Source organism: Oncorhynchus gorbuscha, linkage group LG18 (assembly GCF_021184085.1).
Source record: "Oncorhynchus gorbuscha isolate QuinsamMale2020 ecotype Even-year linkage group LG18, OgorEven_v1.0, whole genome shotgun sequence".
Taxonomy (NCBI): Eukaryota; Metazoa; Chordata; class Actinopteri; order Salmoniformes; family Salmonidae; genus Oncorhynchus; species Oncorhynchus gorbuscha.
The window spans coordinates 17,069,245-17,094,926 of NC_060190.1; the positions used below are offsets into that span (position 1 = coordinate 17,069,245).

Consider the following 25,682-nt stretch of genomic DNA (forward strand, 5'->3'; position numbering starts at 1 on the left):
CAGCCAGGTAATATCATGCTGTTGTCTCCCCGCCCACGCTATCCAAACGTAAGGCCATTATTCAAAGGTCACTTGGATCGGCTACTAGCGCTTTGCCTACACCTTTTATTTGGAGCCGTTTTTAAATATTCAAAACATAACCTTTTGTATTGTGACAGTTAAAGTCGGGTCCTTTAAGAAATAGTGTGTAGTAACGTGTATGGTCTTTGGTCACCTGTGTATGTTAATATTTTACCGTTGGACCTATATGGAGATGTTGTGTATTGTATTTATGCCAATGAAACTATAGTATAGTCTTAAGCCGATTTGAATATATCTGTACATTGCATGTTCATACAGTATGTGGGTGCTGGGGTGCAATAATGAACTGGTATTTACAAAACTGGACAAATAATTATGCAATAATGACACAGCACATGCTTCAGAGGGGTTCCTTACCTAGCCAAGTGTAGGCTAGAATGACTCTAGGGCCGTCTCAAATGGCACCCTATTCTCTATATAGTGCACTACTTTTGACTAGGGCCAGTAGGGCTCTGGTCAAAAGGAGTTCACTGTATAGGGAATAGGGTGCCATTTGAGACTGCCGTTTTGAGAAGCATCCTAGCTTGCTTCAACACATTATTCCCCCATTCCAGCCTAGTTCCATTAGCCGGTTAGGTCCGAGTTAGCCTGGTTGCTAATATGTTTGTCTGTTTGTTGTTATCCGACGCCTCTGATATACATTGTCCTGCCAGGGATGACGTTTGGTGACAGCGGTGTGATGTAATACTGTCTGGTATGATATATTGTTTTATTTATGGTGTAGGCTGCTGTTGTGATGTAATAATGTCTGGTATGATATATTGTTTTATTTATGGTGTAGGCTGCTGTTGTGATGTAATAATGTCTGGTATGATATATTGTTTTATTTATGGTGTAGGCTGCTGTTGTGATGTAATAATGTCTGCTATGATATATTGTTTTATTTATGGTGTAGGCTGCTGTTGTGATGTAATAATGTCTGGTATGATATATTGTTTTATTTATGGTGTAGGCTGCTGTTGTGATGTAATAATGTCTGGTATGATATATTGTTTTATTTATGGTGTAGGCTGCTGTTGTGATGTAATAATGTCTGCTATGATATATTGTTTTATTTATGGTGTAGGCTGCTGTTGTAATGTAGTAATGTCTGGTATGATATATTGTTTTATTTATGGTGTAGGCTGTTGTTGTGGTGTAATAATGTCTGGTATGATATATTGTTTTATTTATGGTGTAGGCTGCTGTTGTGATGTAATAATGTCTGGTATGATATATTGTTTTATTTATGGTGTAGGCTGCTGTTGTAATGTAGTAATGTCTGGTATGATATATTGTTTTATTTATGGTGTAGGCTGCTGTTGTAATGTAGTAATGTCTGGTATGATATATTGTTTTATTTATGGTGTAGGCTGTTGTTGTGGTGTAATAATGTCTGGTATGATATATTGTTTTATTTATGGTGTATGCTGTTGTTGTGATGTAATAATGTCTGGTAGGATATATTGTTTTATTTATGGTGTATGCTGTTGTTGTGATGTAATAATGTCTGGTAGGATATATTGTTTTATTTATGGTGTATGCTGTTGTTGTGATGTAATAATGTCTGGTAGGATATATTGTTTTATTTATGGTGTAGGCTGCTGTTGTGATGTAATAATGTCTGGTAGGATATATTGTTTTATTTATGGTGTAGGCTGCTGTTGTGATGTAATAATGTCTGGTAGGATATATTGTTTTATTTATGGTGTAGTCTGCTGTTGTGATGTAATAATGTCTGGTAGGATATATTGTTTTATTTATGGTGTAGGCTGCTGTTGTGATGTAATAATGTCTGGTAGGATATATTGTTTTATTTATGGTGTAGTCTGCTGTTGTGATGTAATAATGTCTGGTATGATATATTGTTTTATTTATGGTGTAGGCTGCTGTTGTGATGTAATAACGTCTGGTATGATATATTGTTTTATTTATGGTGTAGGCTGCTGTTGTGATGTAGTAATGTCTGGTATGATATATTGTTTTATTTATGGTGTAGGCTGTTGTTGTGATGTAATAATGTCTGCTATGATATATTGTTTTATTTATGGTGTAGGCTGTTGTTGTGATGTAATAACGTCTGGTATGATATATTGTTTTATTTATGGTGTAGGCTGTTGTTGTGATGTAATAATGTCTGGTATGATATATTGTTTTATTTATGGTGTAGGCTGCTGTTGTGATGTAATAATGTCTGCTATGATATATTGTTTTATTTATGGTGTAGGCTGTTGTTGTGATGTAAAAATGTCTGTTATGATATATTGTTTTATTTATGGTGTAGGCTGCTGTTGTGATGTAATAATGTCTGGTAGGATATATTGTTTTATTTATGGTGTAGTCTGCTGTTGTGATGTAATAATGTCTGGAATTATATATTTTATTTATGGTGTAGGCTGTTGTTGTGATGTAATAATGTCTGGTATGATATATTTTATTTATGGTGTAGGCTGTTGTTGTGATGTAATAATGTCTGGTATGATATATTGTTTTATTTATGGTGTAGGCTGTTGTTGTGATGTAATAATGTCTGGTATGATATATTGTTTTATTTATGGTGTAGTCTGCTGTTGTGATGTAATAATGTCTGGTATGATATATTTTATTTATGGTGTAGGCTGCTGTTGTGATGTAATAATGTCTGGTATGACATATTTTATTTATGGTGTAGGCTGTTGTTGTGATGTAATAATGTCTGGTATGATATATTGTTTTATTTATGGTGTAGGCTGTTGTTGTGATGTAATAATGTCTGGTATGATATATTGTTTTATTTATAGTGTAGTCTGCTGTTGTGATGTAATAATGTCTGGTATGATATATTTTATTTATGGTGTAGGCTGCTGTTGTGATGTAATAATGTCTGGTATGACATATTTTATTTATGGTGTAGGCTGTTGTTGTGATGTAATAATGTCTGGTATGACATATTCTATTTATGGTGTAGGCTGCTGTTGTGATGTAATAATGTCTGGTATGACATATTTTATTTATGGTGTAGGCTGTTGTTGTGATGTAATAATGTCTGGTATGACATATTTTATTTATGGTGTAGTCTGCTGTTGTGATGTAATAATGTCTGGTATGACATATTTTATTTATGGTGTAGGCTGCTGTTGTGATGTAATAATGTCTGCTATGATATATTGTTTTATTTATGGTGTAGGCTGCTGTTGTGATGTAATAACGTCTGGTAGGATATATTGTTTTATTTATGGTGTAGGCTGCTGTTGTGATGTAATAATGTCTGCTATGATATATTGTTTTATTTATGGTGTAGGCTGCTGTTGTGATGTAATAATGTCTGCTATGATATATTGTTTTATTTATGGTGTAGGCTGCTGTTGTGATGTAATAATGTCTGCTATGATATATTGTTTTATTTATGGTGTAGGCTGCTGTTGTGATGTAATAATGTCTGGTATGATATATTTTATTTATGGTGTAGGCTGCTGTTGTGATGTAATAATGTCTGGTATGATATATTTTATTTATCGTGTAGGCTGTTGTTGTGATGTAATAATGTCTGGTATGATATATTTTATTTATGGTGTAGGCTGCTGTTGTGATGTAATAATGTCTGGTATGATATATTTTATTTATGGTGTAGGCTGCTGTTGTGATGTAATAATGTCTGGTATGATATATTTTATTTATGGTGTAGGCTGCTGTTGTGATGTAATAATGTCTGGTATGATATATTTTATTTGTCGTGTAGGCTGTTGTTGTGATGTAATAATGTCTGGTATGATATATTTTATTTATGGTGTAGGCTGCTGTTGTGATGTAATAATGTCTGGTATGATATATTTTATTTATCGTGTAGGCTGTTGTTGTGATGTAATAATGTCTGGTATGATATATTTTATTTATGGTGTAGGCTGCTGTTGTGATGTAACTGTTTTAACCCTGTTTGGATGTCAGGAAGATTAGCTTCTGCTCTGAGTCCCAAATGGCACCCTTATTCCCTGTATGGGGTCAGGTCTAAAGTAGTGCACTATGTAAAGCATAGGGAGACATTTGGGACGGAGCCCCTGTCACTCCCAATGAAGGGTTCTAACCCTCCAGCCCTCTCTCACCTCTGACAGCATACTCCATCCCCCGCTATCCAAACGACATTAACCCCCCAAATCCCACAGCAGAGGTGCAAGCAGGGAAGAACAGACAGAAAAAAAGTTCAAAGCTTATTTGCACATGGCTTATCGAATTGTCTCGTAACTTAATTCTCTCTCAAATGACAATCCCAGAGGCAACAAATGTAGCTCCTTTGTTATGTATATATATACTATCAATGGCTGATACGATATGGATTCATTTTCAGTACGTTTGGCGTTTTGAGGGAAATATAATTACTTATAGTTTAAAATGTATTTAGGTAAAATAACTACTATAGCTTAATATAATTACTATATCTTACATTTTATTAATTGGGACTCCCAGCATCCCCTGTTTGCTGAAATTCTGTTGAGTCCCTCAAAGCGAAGATACAGGCACTCTAAGTGTAGAACTAACAGGTCAAAACTCTCCTTCATGCCAGCTGCTATCAGCTTTCTCAATAAGCTGTAGTACTCTACTGTTAGGTATGGACTGACACTTCATGCCTGGTTTAGAGGTCTACTTCCTGTGTACATATTGCTGTATATATATTTTTTGTGTGTATTTATTGTCATGTGTTGTGTTTTCTGTGCTGCAAAGTGGTTTGCCCCTCTGGGATAATAAAGACTGTAGTCTATTACTCTACTGTACCCTATCAACACAGAGTGCCAAAATGGCATCCATTATGCAGTTTTACTCTCGTAGCTTACCTGCTCTAGTTCTGAGTCAAAGGTCAATCTATCATTATAATCAACAGCCAGGACCAGCATTTGATTGACAGGACCACATGAGAAGCTGTCCCCTGGGCTTAAGGGCTTGCCTGGCCAGGCAAGCGTTCAGTGGGTCGGTCTCTGGTGACGATGCCCTGCATAATGTCAAGTGGTTGGCTGTGCTCCATGGCTCTGCGAGCCAGAGTGCTAATGGGGTGCTAATGTCCGTGTCTGGGCACTGTTTACTGTACATGGCTAAATACAGGACCACAGGGAGGCTGTTACTACTGAAATAGTAACAACAATACCCATACTGTATTTTTTATCAAATGTCCCCTGATTGTTGAAATGCCATGCCCGTTATTAAATCCATCATGGTGTTACAAGGCAACTTTATAAAGAACACACAAACTTTTCTCAAAGTAATCCACTGAACAAGCAGTGATGTCACCTGTACAATGTATTAGTTAAAAATCAACATTTCCCCCTGTTGTTTCTCTCAGTGGGCGAAGGGCGAAATCTGATCCCCATGGACCCCAACGGCTCGTCTGACCCTTACGTCAAGCTCAAGCTCATCCCAGACCCCAAGAATGAGACCAAGAAGAAGACCAAGACCATCCGCGCCAACCTCAACCCCACCTGGAATGAGTCTTTCATATTGTGAGTTGAGGTGTACCCCTGGGCACAGTGTTGGGTCCCTTTCACGTTTTGTGTATTATGGGTAATATAGTCATTATAATTAACCCTGTACATATGTCTGTGTGTTATTCCAGCAAGCTGAAGCCTACAGACAAGGACCGCAGGCTGTCTGTGGAGGTGTGGGACTGGGACCGGACCACCAGGAACGACTTCATGGGCTCCCTGTCCTTCGGCGTGTCAGAGCTGATCAAATCGCCTGTGTGTGGCTGGTAAGTACAACATTAGATGACATTCCAATGCAGTGTTCCTCTATTTGGTAGGGAATATACAGTGCCCGCCATAATTATTGGGACAGTGAAGCATTATTTCTTCTTTTGGCTCTTTACTTCAAAACTTTGGATTTGAAATCAAACATTGACTATGAGGTTTAAGTGCCGTCTGTCAGTTTTAATTTGAGGGTATTTTCATCCATACCGGATGAACCGTTTAGAAATTACAGCACTTTTTGGACCTCCATTTTAGGGGAACAGAAGTATTGGGACAAATTCACATGTGTATTAAAGTAGTTAAAAATTCCGTATTTGGTCCCATGTTCATAGCACGCAATGACTACATCAAGCTGGTGACTTGGCAGTTGTGTTGGATGCATTTGCTGTTTGCTTTGGTTGTGTTTCAGATTATTTTGTGCCCATGTATTGTGTACTTTTGGGGTCACTTTTATTATCAATAAGAATAGAATATGTTTCTTAACACTTCTACATTAATGTGGATGCTGTCATGAATACAGATCATCCTGGATGTATCGTGAATAATGATGACTGAGAAAGTGATAGACGCACAAATGTCATAACCCCAGAAAGATGCTAACCTCCCTAGTTATTGTGATTATGAGAGGTTAGCATGTCTTGGGGGTATGATATATAATGCTAACCTCCCCTGTTATGGTAATGGTGAGAGAGTAGCATGTTTTGGGGGTATGATATTTGCATAACTTTCTCACTCATCAATATTGACGATTCATTCAGAATTTGTCCCAATACTTTTGCTCCCATAAAATGGGGGCACTTTGTACAAAACGTGCTGTGATTTGTAAACGGTTCACTCGATATCGATGACAATACCCTCAAGTGAAAGCTGGCAGTCTGCACTTTAACTTCATAATAATATATGCCATTTTAGCAGACGCTTTTATCCAATAATCATTGTTTTCATTTCAAATCAAATCTTTTGGAGTACAGAGCCAGAAGACGAAACACTGCTTCACTGTCTCAATAATTACAGAGGGCATTGCATCTCATTGTTTTTGTATTGTGTTTTATGTAGACTACAGGAAGAGTAGCAGTCGTTAAGTTAATAGTGAAGAAGGGATCTTAATGAACATGTACTTCATTTAATTGGTCCTGGTTTCCCGTCGGAAGCGGTAACAGCTGTCGTCCGATATGTTTTATAGCGATTTCTATTTGGAAATAGCAGTGATAAATCAAGATAATAAGTCCCTTCTTTTCAACTTACCTGCATTTCATGTCATTGTTTGTCATCATCACAGAGCCTCTTGGCGCTGTAGTCCCTTATATATCAGTCTGGTACAAACCGATCATTAATCACAACAGCAACAGAGAACTTTATCTCCACAGCTCAGTTCCCTTTGAGGTGCCATCTAACGGCCGTGGGTCATAAATAGGGATGTGCTTCATGAGCGCCGCCAACACAAGGATCATTCTGGCCCAGTGGGACTGGAGCTGAAGGGACTGTTGCTTTGTAATGAACAATGTGTCTGGGCCAAGTGGGTATGAATCAGGAGGTAGAGTGTGATAGAGGAATGAAGGGATGCGGAGATGTAAGCTAGTGGACGCTCTTTACCTAGCTTTTTATCTCCGGGTTGAACATCTCTCTCTTTTTTTTCTCTCTCTCTCTTCAGTTTTATAGGCTGTTGAGATGTTTTTATGGTCTTAGAAACATTCTGTTACTTTTAACACTTATCTACTGGACTATAAATAGGAAGCTGGGTCTCTGTGCTTGGATTCACATCTATGTTTTTTTTGTTGTTGTCAACAATCATAATTGAAATACAAATGATTTCTCTTTCTCTCTCTCTCTCAGGTACAAGATGTTGAACCAAGAGGAGGGCGAGTACTACAACGTGCCCATCTCAGAGGAGGATGACGGAAACGAGGAGCTCCGACAGAAGTTTGAGGTGAGGCCTCAGAGACAGGACTGGGGAACATATTAACCCTAATGTCTTTTAGTTATTGTAGCCCATCCTGCTTTCATCCAACATTCTGGGATTTTATTACATATTTGCCTGGTAGTTTGTATGAATGACTTCCGTTTCATCCTAGTGTTTCATGCAGTAACAGTTGTGGTTTTTGTCATGTTTATTATATCTACATGTGACCATGACTAAGTGAACTAATCATATTAAGTCCTTGATCTTCTTCCAAAGCCACTCCACAACCACATTAAACTGGTATAATTGAATTTGGCCCTTCTCCATGACAAATATGTTTGCATTTCAAAATGGCCACCATCCCCCTCCAGACCGTAAGCATTGTGTGTTCTGGAGCATCTGGACATAAAAGGGTAATGGATTCTCTATGGAAACAGGGCTGTTAATTAAAACTCTGTTGCGCTTCTCGTCTGCCTTTAGGCACCCAATGAGAGGCTGCCTCGTTAATTACTCTGGGTGGCTCACAGGTGGGGTGGTCTATTTCTCTTCCTCCAATACATTAGTTTATCTAGCTTTGTAGATACAGGCTTATAGGATATGGTAGGACTTGACCTTTGACCGCTGTTTTAGAATCAGTGGTAACTCAGACTGGTGACACTGTAAAGCTGTCAGTTCATCAGCACGAACATGGATTTGGGCTAGAAGGGTTAGTCCGTCACTCCTGAGAATATCAGTTTGAGATTTATATTTGAATTCTATTCCAAAAGCTCCGTAATTGATTTGAGTGATATGGATAGAAAGATATACACCACTTGTCTTACGGACAGTGGGTCAGGGGTGTCACTCATTTTGCCCCTGGGGCCTCATTCATTCTTTAACGTGGTCCTGAAGGCCACAGTGATTTAAAAATATATATATTTCCTTGCGGTAAAAATGTGCATAAAATAATTCTCTATCGTTTTTGGATTTTCAATGCTAGTGCTAGTGATCACTGACTAGTGATTATTGGCAAGCTGGACAGTCAAACTGTTTGAATGTAGGTTCATTGACTGTGCGCAGTAATTATAACCGAGCTGGACAGTCAATAAACTGTTTGAATGTAGGTCCATTATTATTTCGAAACCGTTTCAATTTGGATTTAAATTGAGTACGTTTAAAAAAAAAAAAAAACACGTTTTTACTCGAACCACCTCTGCATTAGATGTTCATTCTAGAACTGTTAGAGGGGTTAGAGTGGAGTGGTTAGACTCTAACCACTCCACTCTAACCCCTCTAACAGTTCTAGAATGAACATCTAATGCAGAGGTGGTTCGAGTAAAAACGTGTTTGTTTTTTTAAACCCTCTAACCGTTAGAGGGATGAAGGGGGTAGAGTGGAGTGGTTAGAGGGATGAAGGGGGTAGAGTGGAGTGGTTAGAGGGGTGAAGGGGGTAGTGGAGTGGTTAGAGGGTGAGGGGGTGAAGTGGGGGGTGAAGGGGGTAGAGTGTAGGGGTGGAGGGGTTAGAGTGTAGGGAGTCATAGCAACGGCACCCTATTGGTTTGCAGTCGTCATAGCAACTATCAGCTACCCACACACACACACACACACACACATCCAAACACAGACCAATGCCCCCCATTGACACACAAACACACCTTTAGGCAGACCCACCCCCTTTCCCCTAATACACAAACACTCCCCCAGGCAGACAACACATCTCACTCCAGTTTTGTACTCAGTGATACGGGACCTGTCAGGTTCTCTCTCTCTCGCTATCTTGCACGCTCTCTCTGTCTCTCTCTCTCTCCATCTGTCTCTCTCCCTCTCTCTCTTTGACTCCCACCTGTTATACATGTCCCACGTCATCCACAGAACAACAGACAGAGCAGGATGTCATCTCCTATTGATAACACAGACCACTGTCCTCTACCCTCACAATACAGGCAGCTAGTCATTATTCTAGTTGGAGATGGTTTGAAACCCTGTGGAGAGTTGTTGCACATACATTATAATAGGACTTTATAGGCTGTTTTTGAGATGGGAGTCATTCAACAATAACTGTCCATACTTTCACAATACAATACACACTGGGCACAGACATCAGTTCAATATTTATTTTTTATTTGCATTTGCTTGAGTTGTCAGCTAACGTGAATTAAACGTGAAATCAACTAAAATTTTTACCCTGTTATTGGATTTTCATTAAATTGGGTGGGAAGAAATACAGGAAATTCCCGAGTTGATGACTTTTTGCACTTATGACACACACACACACACACACACACACACACACACACACACACACACACACACACACACACACACACACACACACACACACACACACACACACACACACACACACACACACACACACACACACACACACACACACACACACACACACACACACACACATTCACACACACAAGCTTCTAAATTTTGTCCAAAACAAGCAGTGTCTGTTGTGAACACATCTAAGTTGATAAAGGGAGAAGGGAAGACGTGGGCTTATCAAGGGAAACAAATGTCTCTATACCTGTTTGTGTGTCCTTAATCTACACAGCCATTTTGATGTCTTAAAGAGAGCCGATACAGTGGTTAGGTGCCAAATGGCACCCTATTCCATACATAGTGCACTACTTTTGACCAGAGCCCATTGAACAGAGCCCTATTGGCCCTGGTCAAAAAATAGTGCACTAGATAGGGAATAGGATGCCATTTTCTGGACGCTAACTGAATTGCAGCACGTCTCTTATTCAAGTACTCTTTGGTTTGTGTTTTTTTTCCCCCTCATTTATTTCAAACAAACAACACTTTGATATTCCGACGTGCTGTGTGTGTTTGGATTGCCATGGGTTACCAGGCTAGACATATGAAGCAATGTGAGCTAGAGAGTGTGAGGGCTCAAGAAGTTCCTGTCAATAGGACTTAATTGTAATCCTGTCTAGTTGGTCTATTTCTGTGGCCCACTGACAAGTTATCTTAAGGTTGGTATGTCTGGCATTAGGCAATATTTATTCCATGTCTTTCACAAATGCAGGTGCATTGTAAAAGATCATTCTTGCTTTGGCTCGTATGTACGGGAGGTCAGGAGTTAATGGGCTGAGGTCACTTCCTGTTGTTATATACAGTAGCTACTGTGTCTGTCTGTCCAAGAAAATAGCTCTCCCTCTCTCTGTCTGTCTCTTCCTCCCTTTTCCTCTTTCTCCCGATCTCTCTCTTCCCATGTCTCCCCCTCACTGTCTCCCTGCCCTTCTCTCTCTTCCTTTTTCTCCCTCTTTGTAACTCTCCCTCCTCTCATCTGTGCTCTGTGAGACCTCTAGATGCCCACCCTTTTGCCTTGTCAAATCTAATGCCTGAGTTTCTCTCCTCCCTTTTCCCCGTCTCTCTCCCTCTCTTCCAGGATTGCCAAATTAACTATCACTTCCTAAAGGTATCTCTCCTCTCCTCTGCTCTTCTCCTCTGCTCCTCTCCTCCCTTCCTCTGTCTCCTTTCCTTTCCTCGCCTCTGTTCCTCTTTTGTCTTCCTCTTTTTATCTACCTCCTTTGTGTCCAATCACTCGCTTTCTCACTCTCTTCCGCTCTGATCATTTGTACGGGGTTTAAGGCTACTGCAAATAGATCCAGTTTACTAATAATTTGTTCTCAGTGTGGGGTTGGAATTAGCACCAGAACAAGAGCCATCAGATAGCAGGAATTGCTCTCACAAATCATTGTCTGGAGCTGTAAAAAGCCTTGTATTTTGTTGAGAAAACCAAGTGTAAAGCTATCAAGCTGGAAGGGAAATGTGACTGAAAATTGTCCTACAATAAATGTTAATATTGCTTGTCTTTATATAAATATTATCCACTACAAAGATAGTGTTTATGGAACTATATACGTGCAGGTAGGCTACTTCCACAATAAAATAGGAGCAAGCATGCCAATGCAAGATGCTGAAAATACAAGTGTCCTACAGGGCTACATCCTCATTATATCATCCAATAGGAAAACAGGCAATAACCTCTGTAGACCCCAAGAACAGAAGTGTGTGTCGATATATACATGTTTCAGTGCCTGTTCATTACAGGGACATTGCAGCCAACCCACCTCCCACATACACGACACACTCTGTTATTCTTCTTCTCCCCCTCTTTATTTTCTCGTCTACCAGGACACTTCTTTATTATTCATTTTTTGGTCATTTAGCAGGCGCTCTTATCCAGAGATACTTACAGTATCCCCCACGGGAATCAAACCCACAACCCTGGCGTTGCAAGCGCCATGCTCTACCAACTGAGCCACATGGGACCTATTCCTTCCTCAACTGGGTAGGGGGTGTCCATGGATACTGTAGTCAAAAAGGGAGGTGGGACTCCTCATTGGGTTATAACTGGTTGGAAGGAGATTGTTAGTAAATGTTTCCCGTACATGTCTGTCTGGCTACATTATAACGTTTGTCGCTCAGTCTGTCTGTGTATGTTGTCTGGTTGTCGCTCTGTCTGTCTGTGTATGTTGTCTGGTTGTCGCTCTGTCTGTCTGTGTATGTTGTCTGGTTGTCGCTCTGTCTGTCTGTGTATGTTGTCTGGTTGTCGCTCTGTCTGTCTGTGTATGTTGTCTGGTTGTCGCTCTGTCTGTCTGTGTATGTTGTCTGGTTGTCGTCTGTCTGTCTGTCTGTGTATGTTGTCTGTCTGTCTGTCTGTCTGTCTGTCTGTCTGTGTATGTTGTCTGGTTGTCTGTCTGTCTGTCTGTCTGTGTATGTTGTCTGGTTGTCTGTCTGTCTGTCTGTCTGTCTGTCTCTGTCTGTCTGTGTATGTTGTCTGTCTGTCTGTTGTCTGTCTGTCTGTCTCTGTCTGTCTGTGTATGTTGTCTGGTTGTCGCTCTGTCTGTCTGTCTGTCTGTCTGTCTGTCATCAAACTTTTTCTCTTTTTAAAATTTGTCTTTCATCACTATCTGGTCATATTTTCATCTTCTTCCTTTGTGGCCTATAGGTTATTTTTGGATGCTTGGTCTGTACAGGGGTGGAAGTTAAGCTGTGGGCCTACAGCAATGAGAGGTCAAAACAAAGATGGACAGCACAGTTAGTTAGGCCCGTCTCCATTTGTTCAGTGTTGATTTTATAGGGCCATAACGTGGCTTTTACTATATCTTTATAGACACAAGCATTTCGTTGCATTTCGTTGAACCCGCTAACACCCGCTAACACAGCTTCTAAACTGTGTGCGCGACCAATAAACTTTGATTTGATGAGTTGAATTCTATCACGTTGCTCATCGCATATCCACAAGAGGGCAGTATCAAGCCAGGTTTTAAAATGCATTGCATGTAGGTGCAGTCAATCGAATACAGAACAATTTACAGTGCATTCAGAAGGTATTCAGACCCCATCCCTTTTTCCACATTTTATTACATTTACAGCCTTATTTTCCTCATCAATCTACATACAGTAGCCCATAATGAAACGTAATAAGAAAGCTATAGTTGGCGTTTTCCCTCAAGTTGTCTCCACCAGTTACCACTAGATGCCACCATAGCACTTCATTGTAAAACCAGTATGAGCGACTGTGCTCCTGAAATAAATGTGTCTGTGTTGTCATAGTGTTATGAGTGACTGTGCTCCTGAGATAAAATATCTGTGTTGTCAATGCGTTAGTGTTATGAGAGACTGTGCTCCTGGGATAAAATGTGTCTGTTATGAGTGACTGTGCTCCTGGGATAAAATGTGTCTGTTATGAGTGACTGTGCTCCTGAGATACAGTGAGTCTGTTATGAGTGACTGTGCTCCTGAGATACAATGTGTCTGTTATGAGTGACTGTGCTCCTGAGATACAATGTGTCTTATGATTGACTGTGCTCCTGAGATACAGTGAGTCTGTTATGAGTGACTGTGCTCCTGAGATACAATGTGTCTGTTATGAGTGACTGTGCTCCTGAGATAAAACGTGTCTGTATGGTAGTGCTTCTGAAAGTATGGCTGTGTCTCAGCTGTCAGCTGTCAGTTCTCCGTTCACCTCTCCCCTGCTGTGGTTGCAGGCAAAGGACAAAGCCAACCAAGTTCAGGTGCGTCTGAGAGGAAGTAAGGCCGCTTTTGCGAGTCTCTTCTCCTCGTTGGCTTCGCTTATAGGTGTGCTGTGGTCTGCATAGCCCAATCGTGTGCTGCCTATACCTTACAAGCTCTTTCTAGGCCCCGCCCACTAAACAACCCCTAGCCACTGTAGCATAGACACCTGTCTGAATATGCCATCATCGGAACGGTGTAAGCAATATAGCAAAGTCTTCACCTAGCCTATCAGAGGGCAGGGTGGAGCTATAACCTTTTGCATATGCCTATCAAATCCTGTCAGATCTACATGAAGAGAAGAAGGTGAGGGGCCAGGAATGATCTGGACTTGTATGCAGACGCATACATTAAAACCAAACTAAAGCCGCCTGAGCAGTTTATTACACCTCGTCTAGCCATGAACAACCAAGGGGAAACAGCAGTAGATTGACACGGAGAACCTCACACACGTGAAGTGTCAATTTATTGGACAGATTCCAATGGGATCAAATGTCTTTGGTTCAGTTTGTTTGGATTGTCGTATATTCTACACAAATGGGCTGCTTTATTGTTGTGTGTAGTTTGTAATGTGCGTGGCTGCCAGCCTGTCCAGTGTACTAGACAGACAAGATGAGCTGTAGTGTGGACCTGGTTTAACATGACTGTGCCAGCTGCTCAATTAGGCCCAGGCTCGTGTGTGTGTGTGTGTGTGTGTGTGTGTGTGTGTGTGTGTGTGTGTGTGTGTGTGTGTGTGTGTGTGTGTGTGTGTGTGTGTGTGTGTGTGTGTGTGTGTGTGTGTGTGTGTGTGTGTGTGTGTGTGTGTGTGCAAAAGAGAGATTTGACACCTGTGAGTAAAGGTGAAGAATGAGGATGATACCCAGGTCGTTGTGACACTGTCCCATGTTCCCACTGCCTGGAAAACAGAAGGAATATGCCTCCGGAGAAAATGGAGGTCGCAAGAGTGTGTGAAAATGGGTGTGTGTAGTGCATGTGTGTGTTCGAGGCCAGGAGAGTTTACCGTCTGGCTCTGATTCTAAACCAAGCATGACTTGAGCTTTGAAGCTTTGTAAGAGCATGTGGTGGACATACTGATGGAATGGCACGTTGACCAATGACAATGCATTATCACTGAGGGGTTTGACAGTAATTCATTCAAATGTCTTTAAATGAATTTCAACATTTTGACCGAAGGGTTTCTTGTGACTCCACAAAAATGAGTTTATTTTACCGTAATAGGTTAGCATAATGACAGTCAGGAGTATTCAACATCTGTACTGTCATTCAATATTTACTGTTTTATACCTTCTGTCTGTCTTCCATCTCCTCCAAAATGAATATATATATTTTTAAATCATTTTTGAATTGTGTTATATTGTTACATAAGGCGGCACAGCAGTGTGTGTGGGTGTGTCTCACGCCGTTCCCCTCTCCTCACCGAACATAGAAAGCCAAGCTGGGCCCTGGTACTAAGAAGGTAATCGCTCCATCAGATGACAGCAGGTCCAATCTGCCCTCTAACAACCTGGACTCTGTCAAACTCACCGACTTCAACTTCCTGGCCGTGCTGGGGAAAGGCAGCTTCGGCAAGGTGAGCCCAGGACTTGTTTTATTAAGGAGGTGAAGTGGTAGTTTCCCGGACACAGATTAAGCCTGGTCCTGGACAGAAAAGCACTTTCAATGAAGATTCTCCATTGATCTCGCTTTTTACTGTCCATCTGGCTTGTTCTGTGTTTGGGAAGCCACCCCACAATGATTTGTCACAAGTTATTCTCATTGACTTCTAAAATCAGTTACCCAACTTGTCATGTTGAATGTCCTGTGTACCACGGGGATGTTCTCCATCGGACAAATCTGAAATTGAGTAAGATCCAAGATCTATGTTGGTGTACGTGAGCAAAATCCAGGACTTGGCCACATCATCCATAATTACACAAAACAGAGTCGTAATAATGAATGAGTGCAATGTTTCGGTTTAGACGGTCCGTATCTCGATGTAGCACACGGTGAATAAATGAGTATGTCCACGCGTCAGTTGAGTAAGAAGCATACAGTAACAACAAAACACTTGCGTTAATAACATTACTATCCACGTTAAGCCGCCCTATTTAGAAGCCTTCTTTCTCACCTTTGACCTCTCGTGTACCTGTGTCGTAGGTGATTCTGGCAGAGATGAAGCCCACAGAGGAGCTGTACGCCATCAAGATCCTGAAGAAGGACGTGGTGATCCAAGATGATGATGTGGAGTGTACCATGATAGAGAAGAGAGTCCTGGCCCAGCAAGACAAACCACCCTTCCTCACCTCACTCCACTCCTGCTTCCAGACCGTGGTATGGAGACGACGGACACACGCATGCACAAGGGGATAAACACACACACGTACACACACGTGGACCTATGGGCATGCTCAAACACACAATTACTTGCTTTTTGCTGTCCATTGGTGATGCTGATGACGTTGCTCCCAATTCTCATAAGTGTGGTTATTGTGATGGGGTAGGGTTTGTGCCATTACATGTGTCTGTGCAGGCCACACACACACAGACATTTGCCACACACACACACACACACTATATATATACATATTATTTTTCTCTTACTCATCAAGCTCCTCTATGACACATACACCACACATGTATATACCCACACGCACACATACATCACGCACGCACACATACACCACACATGTATATACCCACATACACCACACATGTATATACCCACATACACCACACATGTATATACCCACATACACCACACATGTATATACCCACATACACCACACATGTATATACCCACATACACCACATGTATATACCCACATACACCACACATGTATATACCCACACACACACCACACATGTATATACCCACACACACACCACACATGTATATACCCACACACACACCACACATGTATATACCCACACACACACCACACATGTGTATATACCCACACACACACCACACATGTGTATATACCCACACACACACCACACATGTGTATATACCCACACACACACCACACATGTATATACCCACACACACACCACACATGTATATACCCACACGCACACATACATCACGCACGCACACATACACCACACATGTATATACCCACATACACCACACATGTATATACCCACATACACCACACATGTATATACCCACATACACCACACATGTATATACCCACATACACCACACATGTATATACCCACATACACCACATGTATATACCCACACACACACCACACATGTGTATATACCCACACACACACTACACATGTGTATATACCCACACACACACTACACATGTGTATATACCCACACACACACTACACATGTGTATATACACACACACCACACATGTGTATATACCCACACACACACCACACATGTGTATATACCCACACACACACCACACATGTATATACCCACACACACACCACACATGTATATACCCACACACACACCACACATGTATATACCCACACACACACCACACATGTATATACCCACACACACACCACACACGTGTATATACCCACACACACACCACACACGTGTATATACCCACACACACCACACATGTGTATATACCCACACACACACCACACGTGTATATACCCACACACACCACACACGTGTATATACCCACACACACCACACATGTGTATATACCCACACACACACACACACCACACGTGTATATACCCACACACACACGCACATATACACCACACGTGTATATACCCACACACACACCACACACGTGTATATACCCACACACACACGCACACACACCACACGTGTATATACCCACACACACACGCACATATACATCACACGTGTATATACCCACACACACACCACACACATGTATATACCCACACACACACCACACACGTGTATATACCCACACACACACCACACACGTGTATATACCCACACACACACGCACACACACCACACGTGTATATACCCACACACACACGCACATATACATCACACGTGTATATACCCACACACACACACCACACACATGTATATACATACCCACACACACACCACACACGTGTATATACCCACACACACACCACACACGTGTATATACCCACACACACACGCACATATACATCACACGTGTATATACCCACACACACACCACACACGTGTATATACCCACACACACACCACACACGTGTATATACCCACACACACACCACACACGTGTATATACCCACACACACACCAGACACGTGTATATACCCACACACAAAGTTCAATTAAGTTTTTCTTTTTTTTAATCTGTCAGCTTTCTCAGCACTTCTCTCATTCCTCCTTTAATCCCTCAATCTCTCTCGTGCAGGGACGACAAAGGCACCGTACGGTGGCCAATACACATACACACACACACACATCCCCAAAGTGGAAATCAAAATTTCGATGCATTTTTAAGTGAGGAGAAGTCCAAATCCTCTTCACAATAAGATGCCACTAACACTTTGAGGGTAATTGTTTAAGGAAACCATTTGCCTTGTCTGACAGGTTATTTCAAGCTTATGTTGAGCAAAGTGCATGAAATACCGTAAACCTTATTATAATCTTGCAGCGTGATTTAATTTCAAACTATTCTTCAACAATGTGCGTTATGAGGAGGCGATAATGTAACTAGGGTTTAGTAAGCTGAGGAACACGTAAATAGTCTCCTCTTCAGAACGCACAATGTTGAATTAAATCACACTTCCAGATAATAATTAAGCAATAAGGCCTGAGGAGGGGTGGTATATGGCCAATATACAACGGCTAAGGGCTGTTCTTATGCACGACGCAATGCAGAGTGCCTGGATACATGTAATAGTGCCAGACATGCACACAAACATATACAGTGGCATTGCTGTTATGATTTCAGTTGTCCTTTTATGTCCTTTGTTTTTTTAGTTTTCTGTTGTCTTCTGTCTTTTTCTCTTTAGTTCATTTTCTTGGTTGTTGATGCATTTGGGGGTTCTTGGGGGTGGGGAATGGAATTAATTGTATTCTTTGTATTGATTCATTAAGCTGTTTTTTCTTCTGGGGGGATCAGCTGTTGGGGATCTGTGGGGGGGGGGGGATCAGCTGGGGGATCTTGGATCTTGGGGTTCGGGTTCATGTCTTCTGTCAACGTGCCCTTGAGCAGGGCATTAACCCTGGATGTGTGTGTCACTCTGGATGGGAGTCAGGTGGATGACTGGTGTGGTGTAGTTGTTGAGCAGCTTCACTGCAAGTATATTGTATGTTTCGGATATTCAATTAAAAAATAATAATAATACAAAATGTAAAAAAGTGCCTGGATACAGCACTGAGCCATGCTATATTCGCCATATACCACAAACCCCCCAAGGTGCCTTATTGCTATTATAAACTGGTTACCAATGTAATTAGACCAGTAAATGGTCATATTTTGTCATACCCGTGGTACATAGTCTGATATATCACGTCTTTTAGCCAATCAGTATTCAGGGCTCGACCCACCCGGTGTATAGTGAGGTGTATGTTAAGTTTTGCACTTTGAAAATGTCGCCCTGTGACTAGCGCAGGACAGAACGGTAAAGAGGCTGTCTGAGGGATCTACTTCACTTTGACTAGACATCATGGAGTCATACATGGGAAATATTTCTGAGGGGTATACTTTTTCCTCTCATGTTGTTGTTGTTCTGCTTTCTATAGTACTTTCTACAGTACTACCGTATCCCCTATATGTGACTCAATACTACACAACAGCCTCACCACTGGGTCCTACAGTATAATGAAGAAAGCCTCTCTCTCTGTCTGTCTGACAAGGCTGTTATCATGACACAGTAGATGATGGTAGAACAGATGCCAACGTTATGAAAACCAATGTTATATGAAATGAAACAGCCCCGTCTCTGTCTCCCCCTCTGCCCAGGACCGGCTGTACTTCGTCATGGAGTATGTGAATGGGGGAGACCTCATGTACCACATCCAACAAGCGGGCAAGTTCAAAGAGCCACAGGCAGTGTAAGTTCCCCTTTCCCCTCGCTTTCACCTTTTATACTGAACACCAATATAACCACAGCATGGAAAGGGTCCTGTGTTTCTGTTCCCGAGTGGCGCTGCGGTCTAAGGCACTGCATCTCCGTGCAAGAGGCGTCACTACAGTCCCTGGTTCGATTCCAGGCCGTATAACATCCGGCCGCGATTGGGAGTCCCATAGGTCGGCGCACAATGGGCCCAGTGTCGTCTGGGTTTGGCCCGGGGTAGGCCGTTATTGCAAATAAGAATTTGTTCTCAACTCACTTGCCTAGTTAAATAGCTGAAATTAAAGATCCCAGAGAATTTTGTCATTTGTCTACCATAAGCCGTCTCCAACGTCGTTTTAGAGAATTTGGCAGTACATCCGACCGGCCTCACAACCGCAGACCACGTGTAACCATGGCAGCCCAGGACCTCCACAGCTGGCTCCTTCACCTGCGGTATCATCTGAGGAGGGGTGCCGAGGAGCATTTCTGTCTGTAATAAAGCCCTAATTCCAGTTGGCTGGGCCTGGCTCCCAAGTGGGTGGGCCTTATGTCCTCCAAGGCCCACCCATGGCTGCACCCCTGCCATCATGTGAAATCCATAGATTAGGGCCTAATGAATTTATTTAAATTGACTGATTTCCTTATATGAACTGTAACGAAGTAAAATCTTAGAAATTGTTGAATGTTGCATTTATATTTTTGGTCAGGGGGAATAAGTGTGTGTGTGTGTGTGTGTGTGTGTGTGTGTTTGTGTGTGTGGTTCAATCCCCGGGACCACCCATACGTAGAATGTATGCACACATGACTGTAAGTCGCTTTGGATAAAAGCGTCTGCTAAATGGCATATATTATTATTATTATAGTGTGTGTGTGTGTGTGTGTGTGTGTGTGTGTGTGTGTGTGTGTGTGTGTGTGTGTGTGTGTGTGTGTGTGTGTGTGTGTGTGTGTGTGTGTGTGTGTGTGTGTGTGTGTGTGTGTGTGTGTGTGTGTGTGTGTGTAAGAATGAATAAATCTATCAGATTGTACCCAGTCTAGCTGAAGCACATTACAGTCGTTTACAATCCTTCCTGTTGAAATGAATGGCTTCAGGGCTGCCTAACATGGAGCATGTCATTGCAGGTTCTATGCAGCAGAGATCTCTGTTGGCCTGTTCTTCCTGCACAAGAAAGGAATCATTTACAGGTGGGTCTTCTTCCAATGTATACCAATTGAGGCTCTTTATCCCATTGTAGGATCAATGTTTACCGTACACTGTGTATTGTCAAACCAATTATTCATCAATTTAATAATATAAATGTAAGGAAGTAACAGGAGTGGTATAGAAAAGGCCCTAAAATACAATGGTCTTCTTCATTTGGCCCTTGTCACATGATGCGGGTGTCTCCTGCAGGGATCTGAAGCTGGACAATGTGATGCTGGACTCGGAGGGCCACATTAAGATCGCTGATTTTGGCATGTGTAAAGAGAACATATACGAGGGAGTGACCACTCGCACCTTCTGTGGGACGCCCGACTACATCGCCCCAGAGGTAGGAACAGGGGGAGTATGTGTGGGGGGAGGGAGTGGGGTGGTCATCTTTGTCATTGTCTGGCCTGCGCCCCGTCTCCGTGGTAATCCAAATCAGAGTCGACAGCTCGGGATGCGTGTGCGCACACACACACACACACACCGTGTCTACTGAACATTTTGAGTTAGAAAGATTACCGTGTCTACTGAACATTTTGGGTTAGAAAGATTACCGTGTCTACTGAACATTTTGGGTTAGAAAGATTACCGTGTCTACTGAACATTTTGGGTTCGAGAGCGTTTTGCATAAGAATCTGCCCTTGATGTAACCAACCCAGTCAAATGTATCATTTGATTTACACAACATTCCTACCACTTTGAAGATGCAAAATATATTTTATTGTGAAACAAACAAGAATAAGACACAAAAAAACAGAACTTGAGCGGGCATAACTATTCACCCCCCCAAAAGCAATACTTTCTAGGGCCACCTTTTGCAGCAATTACAGCTGCAAGTCTCTTGGGGTATGTCTCTATAAACTTGGCACATCCAGCCACTGGGATTTTTTCCCATTCTTCAAGGCAAAACTGCTCCAGCTCCTTCAAGTTGGATGGGTTCCGCTGGATTGAGTTCTGGGCTTTGACTAGGCCATTCCAAGACATTTGAATGTTTCCTCTTAAACCACTCGAGTGTTGCTTTAGCAGTATGCTTAAGGTCATTGTCCTGCTGGAAGGTGAACCTCCATCCCAGTCTCAAATCTCTGGAGGACTGAAAAATGTCCCTATATTTAGCGCCATCCATCGTTCCTTCAATTCTGACCAGTTTCTCAGTCCATGCCGATGAAAAACATCCCCACAGCATGAAGCTGCCACCACCATGCTTCACTGTGGAGATGTTCTCAGGGTGATGAGAGGTGTTGGGTTTTCGCAAGAGATAGTGTTTTCCTTGATGGCCAAAAAGCTCAATTTTAGTCTCATCTGACCAGAGTACCTTCTTCCATATGTTTGGGGAATCTCCCACATGCCTTTTTGCGAACACCAAACGCGTTTGTTTATTTTTTTCTTTAAGCAATGGCTTTTTTCTGCCCACTCATCCGTAAAGCCCAGCTCTGTGGAGTGTATGGCTTAAAGTGGTCCTATGGACAGATACTCCAATCTCCGCTGTGGAGCGTTGCAGCTCCTTCAGGGTTATCTTTGTTGCCTCTGATTAATGCCCTCCTTGTCTGGTCTGTGAGTTTTGGTGGGCGGCCCTATCTTGGCAGGTTTGTTGTGGTGCCATATTCTTTCCATTATTTAATAATGGATTTAATGGTGCTCCGTGGGATGTTCAAAGTTTCATGTTTTTTTTATAACCTAACCCTGATCTGTATTACTTGTGTCCTGCACATAATGACTTCAACCTAAGTGTATGTAAACGTCTGACTTCAACTGTATACTGAGATCATGTGACACTAAGATAGAACACAGGTGACTTTATTTAACTAATTATGTGACTTCTGAAGGTAATTGATTGCATCAGATCTTATTTAGGGGCTTCATAGCAAAGGGGGTGAATACATATGCACGAACCACATTTCCGTTTTTTTTTTTTTTAGGGAGGCAGGGAGGGAGAGAGGGAGGCACTGTATCTACCAGTGTGTGTGTCCGTGTATCTCCACGCACCGGTGTGTGTCTCCGTGTCCGTGTATCTCCACGCACCGGTGTGTGTCTCCGTGTCCGTATATCTCCACGCACCGGTGTGTGTCTCCGTGTCCGTGTATCTCCACGCACCGGTGTGTGTCTCCGTGTCCGTGTATCTACACGCACCAGTGTGTGTCTCCGTGTCCGTGTATCTACACGCACCGGTGTGTGTGTCCGTGTATCTACACGCACCGGTGTGTGTGTCCGTGTATCTACACGCACCGGTGTGTGTGTCCATGTATCTACACGCACCGGTGTGTGTGTCCGTGTATCTCCACGCACCGGTGTGTGTCTCCGTGTCCGTGTATCTCCACGCACCGGTGTGTGTCTCCGGGTCCGTGTATCTCCACGCACCGGTGTGTGTCTCCGTGTCCGTGTATCTCCACGCACCGGTGTGTGTCTCCGTGTCCGTGTATCTCCACGCACCGGTGTGTGTGTCCGTGCATCTCCACGCACCGGTGTGTGTGTCCGTGTATCTCCACGCACCGGTGTGTGTGTCCGTGTATCTCCACGCACCGGTGTGTGTGTCCGTGTATCTCCACGCACCGGTGTGTGTCCGTGTATCTCCACGCACCGGTGTGTGTCTCCGTGTCCGTGTATCTCCACGCACCGGTGTGTGTCTCCGTGTCCGTGTATCTACACGCACCGGTGTGTGTCTCCGTGTCCGTGTATCTACACGCACCGGTGTGTGTCTCCGTGTCCGTGTATCTACACGCACCGGTGTGTGTCTCCGTGTATCTACACGCACCGGTGTGTGTCTCCGTGTATCTACACGCACCGGTGTGTGTCTCTGTGTCCGTGTATGGGAGTACTCTTCCGTGTACTGTAGGTGTGTGTGTCTCTTAGTTGTCAGGACCCCCATGTGGAAAAACAGCTCACACGGTCCCTGTGCACCTCTCTCTCTTTTCGCCTGTCACCACCGCATTATGCCACACACACACACACACACACACACACACACACACACACACACACACACACACACACACACACACACACACACACACACACACACACACACACACACTGCATTGCTCTACTTCTCTCTCTCTTTCCACTCTTTACCTCTCACCCTGACCTACATAGGCACCCATGGGAAGGCTCTGTGTGCATCCCAAACGGCACCCTGTTTCCTCTATAGCCCTATGGGCCTTGGTCAAAACCAGTGCACTATAAAGGGAATATGGTGTCATCTGGGATGCAGCCTCTATCAATCTGAGAGGAATACGTTGGTCACTGTATGCTAATGGTAATTTACACACTGCATTACCAGAGTAACAAGCCTGTGAGATAGAGAGGGGGAGATGGAGGGGAGGCGAAATAGAGGCAGAGAGAGACTGGGAGAGAGAGAGACTGGGAGAGAGAGAGACTGGGAGAGAGAGAGACTGGGAGAGAGAGAGACTGGGAGAGAGAGAGACTGGGAGAGAGAGAGACTGGGAGAGAGAGAGACTGGGAGAGAGAGAGACTGGGAGAGAGAGTGACTGGGAGAGAGAGTGACTGGGAGAGAGAGTGACTGGGAGAGAGAGTGACTGGGAGAGAGAGAGACTGGGAGAGAGGGCGACTGGGAGGGAGAGAGGGCGACTGGGAGGGAGAGAGGGCGACTGGGAGGGAGAGAGGGCGACTGGGAGGGAGAGAGGGCGACTGGGAGGGAGAGAGGGCGACTGGGAGGGAGAGAGGGGGCGACTGGGGAGGGAGGGAGAGAGAGCGACTGGGAGGGAGGGAGAGAGGCGACTGGGAGGGAGGGAGAGAGAGCGACTGGGAGGGAGGGAGAGAGAGCGACTGGGAGGGAGGGAGGGAGAGAGAGCGACTGGGAGGGAGGGAGGGAGGAGCGACTGGGAGGGAGGGAGCGGGAGAGAGAGCGACTGGGAGGGAGGGAGAGGGACTGGGAGGGAGGGAGAGCGACTGGGAGGGAGGGAGGCGACTGGGAGGGAGGGAGGGCGACTGGGAGGGAGGGAGGGAGAGCGACTGGGAGGGAGGGAGAGAGGCGACTGGGAGGGAGGGAGGGAGAGAGCAACTGGGGGAGGGAGGAGCAACTGGGAGGGAGGGAGGGAGACTGGGAGGGAGGGAGAGAGCGACTGGGAGGGAGGGAGGGAGAGGCGACTGGGAGGGAGGGGAGAGAGAGAGCGACTGGGAGGGAGGGGAGAGAGAGAGCGACTGGGAGGGGAGAGAGCGACTGGGAGGGGAGGGAGGGAGAGAGAGCGACTGGGAGGGAGGGAGAGAGAGAGAGCGACTGGGAGGGAGGGAGGGAGAGCGACTGGGAGGGAGGGAGGGAGAGCGACTGGGAGGGAGGGAGGGAGGGAGAGCGACTGGGAGGGAGGGAGAGAGCGACTGGGAGGGAGGGAGGGAGAGAGAGCGACTGGGAGGGAGGGAGAGAGAGAGAGCGACTGGGAGGGAGGGAGGGAGGGAGAGAGAGCGACTGGGAGGGAGGAGAGCGGGAGAGAGAGCGACTGGGAGGGAGGGAGGCGACTGGGAGGGAGGGAGAGCGACTGGGAGGGAGGGAGGGGAGCGACTGGGAGGGAGGGAGAGAGAGCGACTGGGAGGGAGGGAGAGAGCGACTGGGAGGGAGGAGAGAGAGCGACTGGGAGGGGGAGAGAGAGAGCGACTGGGAGGGGGAGGGAGGAGAGCGACTGGGAGGGAGGGAGGGAGAGAGCGACTGGGAGGGAGGGAGGGAGAGAGCGACTGGGAGGGAGGGAGGGAGAGAGCAACTGGGAGGGAGGGAGGGGGAGAGCGACTGGGAGGGAGGGAGAGAGAGCGAGCGACTGGGAGGGAGGGAGGGAGAGCGACTGGGAGGGAGGGAGGGAGA

General features: G+C 44.0%; 1 protein-coding gene and 1 non-coding gene across 3 annotated transcripts in view; one reads left to right on the forward strand and one right to left on the reverse strand.

Annotated features, from left to right (window-relative positions):
• LOC124004184 (protein kinase C alpha type) overlaps nucleotides 1–25,682 on the forward strand; it is a 220,711-nt gene that overhangs the window by 152,646 nt on the left and 42,383 nt on the right. The window contains exons 6-14 of one of the 2 annotated variants that reach the window (XM_046312951.1): nucleotides 5,369–5,525; nucleotides 5,639–5,773; nucleotides 7,605–7,698; nucleotides 13,665–13,691; nucleotides 15,116–15,259; nucleotides 15,826–15,999; nucleotides 19,599–19,690; nucleotides 20,812–20,874; nucleotides 21,083–21,221. In XM_046312951.1, coding sequence (XP_046168907.1) covers nucleotides 5,369–5,525; nucleotides 5,639–5,773; nucleotides 7,605–7,698; nucleotides 13,665–13,691; nucleotides 15,116–15,259; nucleotides 15,826–15,999; nucleotides 19,599–19,690; nucleotides 20,812–20,874; nucleotides 21,083–21,221 — 1,025 coding nt within the window. The remainder of the gene's footprint in view (nucleotides 1–5,368; nucleotides 5,526–5,638; nucleotides 5,774–7,604; nucleotides 7,699–13,664; nucleotides 13,692–15,115; nucleotides 15,260–15,825; nucleotides 16,000–19,598; nucleotides 19,691–20,811; nucleotides 20,875–21,082; nucleotides 21,222–25,682) is intronic. The other variant, XM_046312952.1, reaches the window with a different exon arrangement.
• On the reverse strand, nucleotides 11,870–11,943 carry trnaa-ugc. Its single transcript has one exon. It is a non-coding gene; the product is annotated as a tRNA-Ala (tRNA).